This window comes from Salvia miltiorrhiza, chromosome 1, assembly GCF_028751815.1.
Source record: "Salvia miltiorrhiza cultivar Shanhuang (shh) chromosome 1, IMPLAD_Smil_shh, whole genome shotgun sequence".
Taxonomy (NCBI): Eukaryota; Viridiplantae; Streptophyta; class Magnoliopsida; order Lamiales; family Lamiaceae; genus Salvia; species Salvia miltiorrhiza.
The window spans coordinates 65,924,553-65,939,768 of NC_080387.1; the positions used below are offsets into that span (position 1 = coordinate 65,924,553).

The 15,216-nt window shown below is 31.9% G+C and overlaps 2 protein-coding genes across 3 annotated transcripts; both read right to left on the minus strand.

The window, feature by feature from the left end:
• Positions 1-1,873: 1,873 nt before the first annotated feature.
• LOC131005113 (manganese-dependent ADP-ribose/CDP-alcohol diphosphatase-like) lies at positions 1,874-4,204 on the minus strand. Its single transcript, XM_057931927.1, has 2 exons — positions 3,898-4,204; positions 1,874-2,961 (listed from the first exon to the last, which is right to left on the minus strand). The coding sequence occupies exon 2, from the start codon at positions 2,938-2,940 to the stop codon at positions 1,981-1,983; it is 960 nt and encodes a 319-aa protein (XP_057787910.1). The 5' UTR covers positions 2,941-2,961; positions 3,898-4,204; the 3' UTR covers positions 1,874-1,980.
• Positions 4,205-7,332: 3,128 nt separating this feature from the next.
• Positions 7,333-10,925, minus strand: LOC131005115 (serine/threonine-protein kinase AFC2). Of its 2 annotated transcripts, XM_057931929.1 has the most exons (11): positions 10,635-10,925; positions 9,884-10,073; positions 9,550-9,576; positions 9,315-9,468; positions 9,174-9,222; positions 8,966-9,080; positions 8,708-8,799; positions 8,425-8,581; positions 8,256-8,320; positions 8,072-8,169; positions 7,333-7,982 (listed from the first exon to the last, which is right to left on the minus strand). In XM_057931929.1, the coding sequence occupies exons 1-11, from the start codon at positions 10,725-10,727 to the stop codon at positions 7,730-7,732; spliced, it is 1,293 nt and encodes a 430-aa protein (XP_057787912.1). In that variant the 5' UTR covers positions 10,728-10,925; the 3' UTR covers positions 7,333-7,729. The 2 variants fall into 2 exon arrangements, with proteins under 2 accessions (XP_057787912.1, XP_057787913.1); XM_057931930.1 differs by lacking the exons at positions 8,966-9,080; positions 9,174-9,222; positions 9,550-9,576; positions 9,884-10,073; positions 10,635-10,925 and having other exon boundaries at positions 9,315-9,470.
• Positions 10,926-15,216: the final 4,291 nt, after the last annotated feature.

Below are 15,216 nucleotides of genomic sequence, written 5' to 3' on the forward strand. Positions count from 1 at the left end.
TTTCTTCTTTTCCAATCTCATGCTTTGACATTTTGTTTTAGTCGACTCTTTTGGTGGGGAGGGTAGATGGAACTGTTTTTTTTTTCTTTACTGACATTTTTTTACTGAAAAGATTATAATGAGTCTTTTCTGAGAGTTTTTAGGTTTGTTCCTTTTGATCTTAGTTAAATTTCATTTCATCATAGGTATAGAATTAAAATTTCTTAGATTTCATCAGTCATCAAATTGCATTAGTATATAAGCCTAGGCTATAAAGAGTTGAGTCGAGCTAGCATATTAATTAGATATGCAATTGAGCTTGTGCTTGAAATTTCCCTCGGAAACAAAATACTATATGAATTTTCTTCTAAAAAACAATAAGTAAATATGAAATTGTAATAATAAAAAAAAAAAAGACGATTTGAATTATTGTTCATGTTCGATCAAAAGCATATGATCGTGTTTATATAATTTTATAGTATATATTTTGAGCTTGACTAACAGATTCAGATCATCCATAAATTAGGTCTCAATAAGAGTATACAATACAATAAATTCAATCTCGATTTGGTAAAATAGTCAACCAAAATTGGTAAATAAAAAGTCATTGCACATTGGTTACTTTTTTTATGGACACTATATTCTCCGTACACGCTTGAATATAGGAAGGAACGTGGCAATTTCCAAAAGTCAATGAAGATGAGAATGACAATTTGCAGAGCACAACTACTGACAGATAAGTTTTGATACTTTGTTTATCATAAACACAGCTAAATTGTGATGTGGTAATATCGTCAGTGTTAGTGTTCCGTATTATTGTTATTCGATTTGAAATATGACGATTGACGATATTGTTCAAATCAATTAAAAATAACACGAACGATATTATTCAAGTAACGTTTGCACACTCCATGCACCCAGACAACTTTGAGTCTTCTAGAATCATAAGACTCAATCGAACAAAGTGTAATAAATGGTGTGGGATTTAAGTGAATCTCATGCGTTATTTATGAGAACCAAGTTCTTGTTTGTAAATTTGTTTAGGATCACAAGTGTTTCTGACATTAAATAGTTTTGTGAATGAAGAATTATGCGAACAGATAATTGGAAAATGCAAGTCAAGTGCAAGATAGAGACTAAGATAAAATAAAAGAAATAGAATATGCAATTATGCAAAGTCAACTGAAAGATGCATGTTTGATACTCCACGTAGCATCAAGGATCATCTATTGATGATATAGATGGAGTATTAGAGCACGCAAGTGAAGTACTGAGATAAGGGGAGCCAGTATGTCCCTTGGTCAAGCGTTAAAGGGTTAATGCCTAAAGTCAAAGATCTTGGGTTCGATTCCCCTGTGACGCGGTTTTTAAATTTCTTTATTTAATACTGTTAATTTATCAAAATAAAATAAAATAAGGAGAGCCACATAGGTTGATCTAATGAAACTGAATTTTAATGAACCAAGTTCTTCTAGTTTAATGGAGCACGACCTTCACCCTACATTGGTAGAGTGGACCATAATTAATCTTCTACTCAAGCAACACTTGCACATGGTTTAAAGAAAATTACAAGATAAGGAGGAGATAAGATGAAATTAAAATACCTTATGATTGATGAGCTACATTAGCTCATTTCTTTTCTTCCTTTTACTTTACTTGGAAATCTTTTCTTCATTTACAAAGCTATATACAAAATCATCAGAAGCAAGCATATCATAAATGAACATTACTCAAATCATTGGCAGGAATATCAATGAAAATTCAAGTTCATCAACACTCAAATACAAGAAATCCATTAGTATAAATCACATAAATGAACAAGGTTAAGCTTCAAAATGTGCACAAAGACAAAGTTCAGAAAGGGCTAAGAAAAGACTATCAACAACACTATAAATTCAAGAAAAAATCAAGAATCATGTATATATTCACATGGATCAATCAATACACATCAGTCCTCAAAGAACACAACCAAAGACACAGAAAAACATGGGTGTGATCCGACTAGCGACTGTAAACAATTTCCTGAGTCTTCAATCTATCCGTACCGCACAGAAGCAAACCACTCGGGTACAGATCAATGTGCCCGAAAGCATTGGTCCCCGGGGGGCACTCCAGCGCAGCCTCAAGAATCCGGTGGTGAACCCCATAGGAGTCGACCGAGTACCCCCCCTTGTGATCATGCCCAGCAAGGCAAACCTTCACACAATCATACCGGTGTATCAAGTCCATCACCTCGTTGTAGTTCCACAGCAGCGCCTCATTAGAGGAGGCCTGAGGATCCAAAGGCAGATGGCAGCAGATCACCACCTTCTGATTCGAGCACGTTGCATCTTGAAGGACTCCATCCAACCACTCAAGCTGCTCTTTCCCTACTGCTCCATTGAACATGAGGAACCTCCTGTCCCTTCCAAGAAGACCATTCGGACTATTCTTGTCTGAATTCGGATTTCTCTCCCAAAGAAAATCAGCTGCTTTCACTGCATTCGGATGATCATCAGGCCAGCCGATGGCACTGATGTCATAACCATCAAGGACAACAAATCTGTATTCTGGAACGGGAGAGAAATCATAATAGGCATGAAGATCGGTTGTAGGGATGTTCAGCATAGGCAGCAATGTTTCGCGAGAGAGATTGTATAGACAGTGGTTGCCTATCATGTGATATATAGGGCCATTGAAGAGGCTGAATTCATTGACGATATTCTTGACAGCAGCCAGAGATTGATCTTTGGGGCAGTATCCATCGACTATGTCCCCAAAATTGATCACAAAGTTCACCTTTTCTTCGTTCCATTTCTTGACTGCTCTTTGCAGCACATGGAGGCTGTGCCTGTAATAGCGAGGAACACCAAGAAATGAGCTGCCATCTGGGATGTCAGCATACTGAACATCGGATATTACCCCCAAGGAAGCTAGAGGCTTTTCTCCTTGTGCAGTGAAAAGCCCTTCTGCATAACCCATTGAGCACCAAAATAGAGTGCCCTGAAAAATGATAAAACGCTTATTTGCTAATGTTAACTTTAATTTTTGCAATAAACTCAACAGAGTACATATATAGATGGATACATCATACATGATTAAATTATAAGCGTTGCAAGTTCAAACTATTCCTACAGAATGCCAACACCTTTCAGACAAACTAGTCTTGATCTCATCAGAAGCAAAACTCGAATATACATCAGAAAATAGACTGCATTTGGAGTACTCAAATTGTGATATCATTTATACTAATATTCATTCAATGATGATAGTAATTTAATTTCCAACCCAAAGAGTAGCAGCATTTCCATAACAACTGATTAATATTCATCAAAACAGAAGTACCTGTGATTGGATAAATAAGTTCCCACATTCTAAAACAGAAATGAAAATGAAAGCAATGTAACAAAAATATAAGGCTTGAAGGGAAAATTGGCTAATATAGATATTAGCTCACAGAAATATTGATCACCATATTTTTCTCATTCTATGATTCTAGAGCTCAGAATGTTGAATGCAGCTGTTTTTAATTAAACAGGAAAAGGAATTAGAATATACTATCAAATAACAAAATTTTAGAAAAATGAAGGTCAAAAGAAAAGAAAAGGAAAAAGAAAAAAAAATACACAAACACAATTGGTGCCATATAAACATAAAAGATCAGTTTTTGGGATTTGAATGAAGTTTCCAGCAGCAAGAGTTAATACACCAACAAACAGATCACGTGATTCTTCCCCTTAAAGACAGAAATATGCAATGTAATTCCTAAAATTCCTTCACCAATATTGTGAAATTACTAACGAGAAATTGAAAATCAGCATATTCCCAGAAAACAAAACAGGCAAGAATATGAAGACAATAAGAAAAAACGCAAATGATGCATGAAAATCAAGAAGAAGAAAAATACAGGTAATAATATTACAAGAGAAAACAACGCACCCTTCTCCAGAAATCAAAGCTCCAACTGCTGAGATTGAAGAGAGGGGGACGAGACAAGGTGGCTGCAGCGTCGAAATATATGTGTATGTAATGTATATGTATATATTATATGAAGGCGTCGAACGACGTTGTTCCCTCAATATATGCCGCGTGCTGTGGTCGGTTACCTAAATTTGATTCCAATAGAATGATTTATACTAGGAAACGATTTGGATAATCTTTATCGAAGATCAAATTCTTTCTACGAATTTGAGTTGAACCCAACTCCGTTCACGAGTTGGAATGTAATTGTATCTAACATCGCCGGATTAAATGTTAAAAAGTGTGAGTTTCATTCATTTATTTAGCAACAAAAACTAAATTTTGCGGGTTCACGAGTTTACAAATATAAGTAAGTTTTTTTTTTTCCCTAAAAAAAAAAAAAATATAAGTAAGTTTTTAAGCGTATATGTATTTCAGTTTGAATTAATGTTTATATTTTCTAGAAAATGTAATATATTGTAATCTATTAAAAATGATATTACTCATGTTAGATTAATAGTTTTAAAATCCGAGCTAGTTTAAATATAATCAAATAAGTAATTCACTTCGCAATTTCTACACCATACAAAGATTGAAAAATAACTGACTCCAGACTCAATTTTGACTTCTGAGCTTAACCTAAGCTTTATTTATCAAATCATTTTAAGATTCATGAGTTTACACGAGACTGAGAGAATTTTGTTAATTTAATCTAAATTTTAAATATTCATTTTTTTTGCTTATAAATAAATTATTTTATTATAAAAAATACAACATATTTACAGCTTCATTATTTTCATTTAATGAATATAATTAATTTAAAACACATGCATCTATAATATACTTCATCCGTCCACAAAAATTGTATTGTAGAATGGAAGGCACGAGTTTTAATAAAAATGTTATTTACGTGTAAATACACGAATTTTCAGCATTTTCTGATTTTTCATGAACTTTTTTTTAAAACCTAAATACACAAACTTTGTATCCGTCTGATTTTTCCCATGGCAAGCAATTATGATTAAATTATAACAGACTTTGCTTCTATGTGGTGTATTATTATTTATGTGGCATACACGTGTCAATTTTAATTTAGGTTATCCATATAGATACACAAACTTTCAAGATTTTCTAATTTTTCATGCGAATTTGATGTTCTTCTTATTTCTCTCACAAAATTCGTTTTCCTCGTATTTTTTAATTAGTTTGTGTTGCAATTAGTTATGATTAAATTGTTAAAATTCAAACTTTTTTTATGTGTTAATAGACCGAGAAATTAAAAAGCTTTAACTTGATCTTTGGATCCAAAAAATGTGCAAATTCTAATTTATCATAATAACTTGTGTAGATTCGAATTCATGGTACGTTTATTTTGATTAAATCAAGATGAATTTTTGATGCACCGTGCACAAAATATACCAAAATGTTTCCCTACATATATTACTAATTCTATTACATAAAATACATGTGACGAGGAGTAAAGCATACGAATACTTGAATTTTTGCGCAAGTTAAATTTTAGCGCTAGAACTGAGCAGAGGAAAGTCATCCCAGTCAATGTCCATCGAGGAGCTCCTATCTAGTCGGGGTGTTTTTGGTCAGCCAATGACATTTCTACCATAAAGATTGCCAGCGTCGGAGGATTCGACAGGACAGGAATCTTACAGCTCTGGACATAAGACGAAGGCCCGACAATTACTGACACGCCTGCTCCACCTCGCGTACGAGATTGCTTCCCTAACCAACTCAAGCCGAAAATACTTAAATACCCTTCCAATGTAGATCTATAAATAGCGGCTTTCTCTTGTATCCAGGGCCGGCCCTTATGTTAATTTGGTGGGGCAATGGCCTAGGGCCCCCAATTTTTGGGGCCCCCAAAATTTAGGCCCACTTATATTATACCCTACCATAAAAAAAATATATATGTATTCTGAATTGCAAGTGCTACAAATGTGTTTATCATCTGAAACAAAATCGCTTGGTGAGGTTCTTGAATTTATTAAAGTTTCAGATTGCTTTCCAAATGTTTCTATTGCATATAGAATATTATTGACTATACCAGTTACTGTAGCTTCAGCAGAAAGAAGTTTTTCAAAATTAAAATTGATAAAATCATATTTGGATTCTACTATGTCTCAAGAAAGGTTGAATGGATTAGCGGTTTTATGCATTGAACATGAGGTATTAGAAAAGCTTGATCTTGAAGAAATTAATGATGATTTTGCGTCTCAAAATGCTAGAAGATCTAAGTTATTTTTATAATTATTTTATCATTGTTTTCTAGTTTATTGCACTTTATGGTCAATGTTGCAGGTTTACAGCTATCTCAAATTTGCTACAACTTCTCGAAGCTTCTTCTATTAGGGGCCCCTTTTTTTCCTTTTCGCCTAGGGCCCCCGAAATGTCAGGGCCGGCCCTGCTTGTATCGTAGGCACGAACAATATGAAATAGACTACTTATTCACTCTTGCTCTCCACTTAAGTCTCTCATTAACAACACAATTACAGGTGAAACATCCAACTCTAATCACTGAAACCTTTAGCATAATTAGCGAACACCTCAACATGTACCAAGTTAACATTGTATTTTCATTCTTTCAAAAGAACATTGTACTTTCAACCTAATCTATACTATATTAAAAAGACAACTTTTAATTTAAGAGTGAAAATTTTATCATTATAATAAAAATATTTTCTTTTTTTATCTTTTTTATTTTATTTTATTTTTTTATAAAATTATGAAATTGAACTAATTACAAAATATTTTATATGCATATCAAATTAAAAATCACGATAAGAAATTTAATTTAATATGTTTTTATGCAAATACTCCATCCGTCCCACTGTATTTGATACTCTTTTTATTTTGGGCGTCCCACTGTAAGTGAAACACTTTCATTTTTGGATAAAATTTTTTCCCTTTAAACACATTTTCACTTTTCCACCTACATACAAAATACACTTTTCCTAATTTCTATGCCCAAAAAAAAGATCTCACTTACAGTGAGGGAGCATTTGATTTTAAAAAATAAATTAAATAAATCAAAATTTTTCTTATTATACTAATTTGTGGATACAATGTGGCTGCATAGATTTATTGTAAAAATAAATACTCCCTCCGTCCGCCAAAATTATGTAAAATTGCTTGGGCACGAGATTTAATAAAATTGGTGATGATTTTAATGTAGTGGAAAAAGGGTCCCACCACTTTATGAGATGTGTGGTTGAGATTAAATTTTGAGTGAGTTTTTTATAAATAAAGAGTGTTAGTAAGAATAAAATATTAAAGAGGATGATGGGACCATTGCCATAAAAAGAAAGTGACATAATCTTAACGGACGCCAAATATAGTAATTTTTACATAATCTTGGCGGACGGAGTAGAAAGTTTATGCAAATAACTAGACAACTTCAACTATGTTTACAAAAGCCTCTTTATTAGATACAAAACATACAGACCGTAACAAAGCCAGAAACGGTTGGTCAAATCTACCTCTATAGTTAAGAAGTCTACATCCCAGGTAAATCAAATAAAAAATAAAAAATTGCAAACTTCTCAAATGCCAAATACAAGACAAGAGGGAGGAAAGGGAGATCCACGGCCTCGATAACTCCCCCAAAATGTAAATCTATGTACAATTTCACTTGCGCAGCAGGTCAGAGTTTCACCCTCGACCTTCATCATAAGAGGTCATAAGATCTCGGTGCAGCTCCATCGCTGGTATGAAGGCCAAAAGTGCAACTCCATAGCAACATGGCATTGCTTCACGTTGACCTGACATGGATCAATATTTAGCTCCGGCTCCCTAATGTTCAATATCTCCTCAGGTGATCCCTAGTGAAGAAAGGGTGCCGTAGGGCTTCCTCAGCTGACAATCTTTCAGAGGGTTCGTATTTCAAAAGGCCTTGTAACAGATTAATGAGGTCTCCAGCAGAATGATCTACATGTTGCATTATCAAATTTTGAAGCCTAGGCAGCTTCAATACGGATTTGATACTATCTCTAGATGCTGCTCCCTCCGGCCAATCTAACCTACCCCTCCTAACATACTTCTCAGCATGTCGGCTGGAAAACAATGCAGCAAACAAAAATTAGCAATTGCTTTTATTAGTTTAGCTACACCCACCACAAGGTGAAAGAAGGCGATAGCTTACTCTGCTTTCTTCAACATGTGCTGGGGTAGTGGTCCAAGGACTCTTTCCATCATTGCAAGGTGCTCCAAATTTTCATGGGTTTGGAACAATGCTTCACCCTACAAGCAGTAATAGGGTCATGGTTGAGAAATTACATAAAAGTAATAGCAACATAAGCTGATGGACAGTAATAATTCTAGCATACCGAGCAGAGCTCCACCAGGATACAGCCAACACTCCATACGTCACAAGGGTAGCTCCACCCAAGACCTACTCAGCCAAAAAACCAAAATACAAGAGTTCAGGAACTCATGCAGGGAATAATATTATATGAGGAAATCCAAATACAGGCATTATATTACTAAATTCACTACCTAGGATGACCTCAGGAGCTCGGTAATGCCGAGTAGAGACGATGTACGACTGGTCCTGCCTGTCATAGGTCGTGCTGCCAAAATCAATTACCTTGATAGCACTTGACTTAGGAATTCTCTTGTAATATGAACTATCCTTGGGTGACCTCGACAGACCCTGATTAACATTTAAAAAAAAAAAACATGAAACAAATATCACTGCAAAACTACAATATCAACAAATAGCAGGAAGTAATTTATAGACTTCTGAAAGTATACTAAATGAAAAGATCACAATAGCTACCTTGTAATCAGGAACCTTTATGTAATCCGGTGAGACTAGAAGAATATTTTCAGGCTTCAAGTCCGTGTGGATGAGGTGCAAATCATGCATAACTGAGGTGATAGAGAAAAGTTCAACACAAAAGGGCAACACCAAATAAGAAAGCTTATACCTATTGTGGTTATGTGAAATAAATCATAACTAATGCAGAAGGGTGATTTATCCATGCAGAAATATGTAAGACTAAAGTGTTACTAATGGGAGGAACTATTTACACACATGCTACACAATCCAACAGTTGTCTGCCAATCTCACGGACAAGATCAATGGGAAATGAGCGATAATTGTTTTTGCGTAGGAAATCGTATAAGCTTGGTCCAAGCTTCTCAAAGACCTGTTGAAACCATTTAAGTCCACGGACAACTTTAACTCCCATAATATTTGTTAGGTTGGGGAAATGAATCCACCAAATCAATTATATACTTACAATACAGATATGGTTACGATAGTCAAACCAGTTCCGTATTTGAACACAACTGCAAGGAATAAACTTGTTCAACCTCTGCAATCATTCACAAAAGCCCAAAAGAGTGGCAATGTCATTATAAAGTACAAATTAAGAACTCACCGATTGCCACCTTTGTCATGTCTACCAAGTTGTTGGAGCACATCTATCTCAATCATTGCAGCTTCACGGTACTTCTTAATTCCACGGACAATTTTCACGGCAACCATTTCCTTTTTTTCCCTATCCCAGCATTCCAAAACCTGACCAAAGGTACCTGTATTGAATATTCTTACTTAGTAAAGGCAAATAAAGAAAAACATGAGAACAGAAACTCAATAAAAGGAATTGAACTTACCTTCACCCATCTTGCTGTGAATCTTATCTGCACAGAGAGAGACAAACAAAACAACATCATTACAAGAGTGTAATATTATGCAAACACATATATAATCTACACAAAAACATCACACATTATCTTTTAATCCACCAATACAAAGAACTTCTTTCATTCTTTTAAGACTTAATTATGATAAACTCGACATTCATTCTAAATCAAAGTGTAAACAAACATTCAAATTGAAAGCCCAAACTTATAAAATGAAGTAAACGCCAATTAATCCACACAGATGATATAAACAACAAAAGCAATGACAAGAATAACACATTCTTATGGTGGCGAAGGTAATTACAGCGAGAAGTTAAATTATCTCCGATCTCAAACATATAATGGCCATCTTTGTCATCTTCTCGCAACGGGGGAGAACCATTTCGAGCCAAGCCCTTAACAAACAGAGAACTAGATTGGTCCCAGATGGCTCTTGAAGGTGCATAGCTCGTCACGTTTCCAATCTCTTGTCCAGAAAAGAATCCTAGCTGAGCCTACACACAGCCATCCATTCACATTTTCCTCATCATCAAAAATCACTTATTTTGTTTACCTCCTTACTACCACAAGGTACCATACCAACAATATCCCCCATACAACCAACCAAGAACCAAAAAAGACTATATTTCAAAACAAGTACTCATCTAACAATTAAAAAAATCCAATAACAAAAAAACCACGAAAATCTTCAATAGAAATGCAATAGAACAGATTTTTGTACGCAATTAATCAAAACCTCATAAAACCAAAAAAGTAGCCAATTTCTTCAGAATAAAAAATAAATTAATTAATTAATCAAAAGCATATAATTTAACATTCAAGGCCAGATCATATAATCAAAGAAGTATAGCTAAAGCCCAAAAAATCATGATAAAACGATAAAGAAATTAACAGATCTACAAGAATTTACATCACGGAACCACGACGTATCGATGAAAAAATATTACTCATACCTGATCCGATAAAAACCACAATTTTCCATCAGATCTACAAAAAAATAAGGAAAAGAAAAAAACGAAAAAGACCCGAATTCACAGATCTGATCGAAAAATTACCTGAGGGCCTTGAGGAAGAACATCCCAGCCCAAACGAGGCCTCTTTCTCGGCCGGCGATCCATCGTCAGCTCAGTCACGCGTTCCATCTCCATCTCGGAACAACACGAAAATTCTAGAGAGAGAATGATTTTTTTAGAGAGAGAAAAGTCTAGGGTTTGAAGAGACAGCTGCAAAGATAATCAACTGATGCGTGAAGATGCCACCTAATATTGACCTAACATTGCGTGCCCAGCCAATTTCGTCAAAATCTGACCGTACACGTGGCGCTCTCGCCTCTCCTGCTTTATGTGGATGATTCCTCTCTTATCTTTAAAGAAATTTAAAAATCTGGGTTCTATTTTTATTCTATTTGGGCTATGTTGAATAAAAAGAGTTCTATTTCGGCCCATTAAGGTTGAACTATTATTGGTGCTTCAAAAGTTAGGGTTCCCATGTCATTTGACGAATTCACCCTTGGAGAAGTTTATATTTTTAGTTGACACCCAAACTAAAATATTTGTCCTTGAATTCAATCTACATTAGGGCCTAGGAGTGTGCATTCGGTTTTTCGATTCGATTTTTGCTAAAATCAAATTTATATTTGGTTTTTAAAGAAAACAAACCGAATCGAATTAACTGAATTAACCGAACCGAAAAATTGATTTTTTTTTAATAAAAATCAAACCAAGTCAAAAAAAAAATCAAAAAATCGAAGAAAGAAAATAAAAAAATACTAAGAAATTAAATTAAATTAATTTGTATTTAATATCAAAATTATAATCAATATGTATATATATTCATATGTTACTATGTTTAATTCATGCTTAGCTAAGAAACGGTTTAATTAATGCTTAAATAAAAATATGGTAAAGATTATAATCTATATATCTATATATATATATATATATCTATATAAAAGCTCAACCAAGTTATATTTTCCCGCCAAAATCACTTTACTATTTTTAGAATTAATTTTTTTATTGTAATTTTTAGAAACTATATAGAAAATTTTCTATATTATATGTATATATATATATAGAGAGAGAGAGAGATAGAGAGGAATGTTATGCTACATACCTTATGTGAGCATCACTCACGTTTAGCGATCGTTAGCATTATCTTTTTTGTTTTAGATATTTATTTTTATTCTAATACTTCATAAATCGTTATTATGGTCATTAATTTTAAAAATAACATAAAAACCAAAGTCTAATTTGTTCTTTTTATTAGTTATTTGAAGTTAAAAGGAATGTGAATAAATCGGACTTTGATTTTTTGTTATTTATAAAATTAATGATCCTAATAACAATTTATGAAGTATTAGAATAAAAATAAATGTCTAAAACAAAAAAGATAATGCTATCAAGGGCTAAACGTGAGTGGTGCTCACATAAGGTATGTAGCATAACCACTTTCAAAAATAGTACTATATTTTCCAGCCAAAAATCACCTTACTATTTATGGATATAATTTTTAATTTCTAATTTTTTTTATTCATTTCGTCTACTCTAGATTATACAGATATTTGTTTGTTATGATTTTTTCTATTGATATAATTTATCACATTTTCATAGTTTTTTCAAAATAAAATGTATGCAATTTCAGTAAATTTAAATGGTGTGCTAGTACAAAATTAAACTCTTTAATCTACTTTTTTTTTTATTTTTAAAGAAAAATCGATAATTGTTCTCCAATTAATGATTTTTCATTAAGACATTTTCATAGTTTCTAGGTTGTATTATTATTTTATCTAAATACAAATTTTAAAATTAAACTATATATTCACTAAAAATAAAAAAGTGCATTAAATATAATACATTACCACTCACATACACGCGCGTGCGCGCACATACACACACACACACACATATATATATATATATATATATATTAGTACTGTATATATTTCAGTATAAATTTTGTATAAGTTATTTTTAATATAATGTATATATATTATATCATCATTAATTTTTCCATGTATGGTTTTCATATGGACGAAATTAAAATTCAGTGTATCTTTATATATATAAAAAGCAAAGTAAATGTAAATAAATTCAATTAGAAGGGTATAATTGGAATTTGAATGACAAATTATAAAACTAATTCAGCAAAAATCGTGGACTTATTATGGAAACCGCATCTTCAATTTTTTTCTTTCTTAATGATATACTATTGGTATCAAATTGTGTTTTTAACTTTTTAGGATTATTATATCTCTAAACAAACTTAATCAATAACTTGAATTATAATGTTAAAAATAAAAATATAAATATAAAATAAATAATTATATCAACTAAATAAATGTTATTTTATTTTATTTATATTTTGCGGGATTTCATCTTGAATTATAGATGCATCTTAAATGAAAGAATGTGGAAAATCATTTAATTTAATATGTATTGAATCTGAAATAAATAAATAAATTCAACAAAATAAATGTTTTCTATATTATTTTACTTATGATATTTTGATTATTATATTATGCATTAGATTTATTTAATGTATAAAATTTATTAATAAAACAAAATTACAAAATATAGTTTAGTTTTTTATAATAATGTATTTATATATGGTTCTTATTTTATTTTACATTATTATTTTAAATATATAATCTGTGTGCATTGCATAAGTGTTATATTAATATATATTAATACAATATTATTGAATTGAATTTGTTATGATTCAACATATTATTTGAATGAAATAACTTTTTATTTTTTTATTTTTCCTTATATATATATATACACACACTATATATATTACTTGATTTGACTATTAATTATAATTTTGTATTTTGTATTTGAAAGTAGTTTTTAATATGGTTTATATCATTAGCAACTTATTATATAAGTGATACTATATCTATATATAAACAAATATTATATTTTTGCATAAATTACGTTGGTTATATTAAAATATTAGATCAAGTTGCAAATAATAAATTTGATATTAAAAGTAAATTTTTTAGATTATATTGATAATTACTCTCTACGCCCACAAAAACAGTCTATTTTTGTCATTTAACGACGTCCACAAAAATTAGTCTCAATATATTTTTCGAAAGTTTGCATCACATGATAGATCCGATGGATCTTTTTCTTCACTCACAATATAATTAATTATCATTATTTATACTACTTTCTAAGTGTGATCCTTTATTCATTCACAATACACTACCATTTTTACTAAAATTTATATCATCTTTTTCTTGGAGTATTTTTTATGAACGAAGAAAATATAAAATATATATACAATTTATGCGAGTCTAAGATTACAATCACCGCGCATAGCGCGGGAGATACACTAGTTTATATAACAACTTTATATAGTTGAAAAAAATACCAAAATTCACTAATAATTTGTGGATTTACAGTCAATTAACGCCTCAAAAAAATATGTTGTGAAATCCAAATCAGTAAAAAGTAATTAAAAGTTCCAAAAACCCTTTCAAGACTAATAGAAAATTTGAAAGGAAAATATCTATATATTTTGGTGGAAATTTTAAATAGATAATAATAATCATTAGATAAAAAGGTTTTGTCAAGATCTTAGCCAATTATTTGATAAGCCTCAAACTATAAAATAGTTTCATCTTCATTTTAATGTTGCTATCCTTATTAGAGCTATTTTATATAAAAATATAAGTAATTTATAGAATTTTATTTTCTAAATATAATATTCTAAAAATATAATTTTTTTACTATTTTAATTAAATAGGTATCACCGTGCATCGCACGGGAATAATACTAGTTAATGTTAAGTTGTACGCATTAGTTTAAAAATATTATTAGTCTCAAATTTTTCATATACTTATATAAAATAAAAAAATAGAGTTGGAAAAAATAAGTTATAATTATTTAAAATATCGTCTAATTTCGATGCTCATCGTGCATCGCACGGGCGGACGTACTAGTTTTTATAGAACAATATGATCTATTTCATCTATGAATTATGAATTATGTGAAGAAACATTATGCATAATTATAGCCATATAGGACCTATTGTTGTAGTACCTAAAATTGCATGGAGTTACACGATTGAAAGATTTGAGCGGCACAATAGTTGATTTTGTGGGAAAATGTGGAAAACTACTCCATTTTCATATATTTATATAGATTGTTGTAGTACCTAAAATTGCATGGAGTTATACTTACATATTGGTAAAGCATGGCTAAATGGAGGTGGATTTTATCGGAGAATTATTAGGAAATCGTGAACTGTACCTAGTTTTGATCGGAGAAGACAAAAGAGAATAATCGGAATTTGAGAGCACGAGAGGAAATTTGCTGTTTGATAATAAAAGATAACGTATCTCTACAATGTGTGCATGCGCGAGTATTTATAGAGGAATACAAGCCAATTGTAAGAAAGTAATTTCGCTCCCCGAACATGCTTCTCGCATGGACGGGGGCAAAATAGTAAATTCCTATCTAAAAACATGCACTCCGCGTGATCAGGGGCAAAAAGGTAAATTCACTGGTAAGGTGGACGATTTCTCTGCCGCGAGCCCTCTCCCTGGCAAGGACCTTTCCTCTGGCGAGTATGATTTCTCTGGCGAATATGACTTCTCTTGCGAATATGATTCCTCTGGCGAGTATGATT

Excerpts from the sequence above, each read along its gene's own strand:
- LOC131005113 (XM_057931927.1), bottom strand. The coding sequence starts at position 2,940 with ATGGGTTATGCAGAAGGGCTTTTCACTGCACAAGGAGAAAAGCCTCTA.
- LOC131005115 (XM_057931929.1), bottom strand. The coding sequence starts at position 10,727 with ATGGAGATGGAACGCGTGACTGAGCTGACGATGGATCGCCGGCCGAGA. Across the intron at positions 10,074-10,634 it reads TTCTTCCTCAAGGCCCTCAG|GCTCAGCTAGGATTCTTTTC; the intron begins GTAATTTTTCGA and ends GGCTGTGTGTAG. Across the intron at positions 8,582-8,707 it reads TAAAGGTTCCTGATTACAAG|GGTCTGTCGAGGTCACCCAA; the intron begins GTAGCTATTGTG and ends AATGTTAATCAG.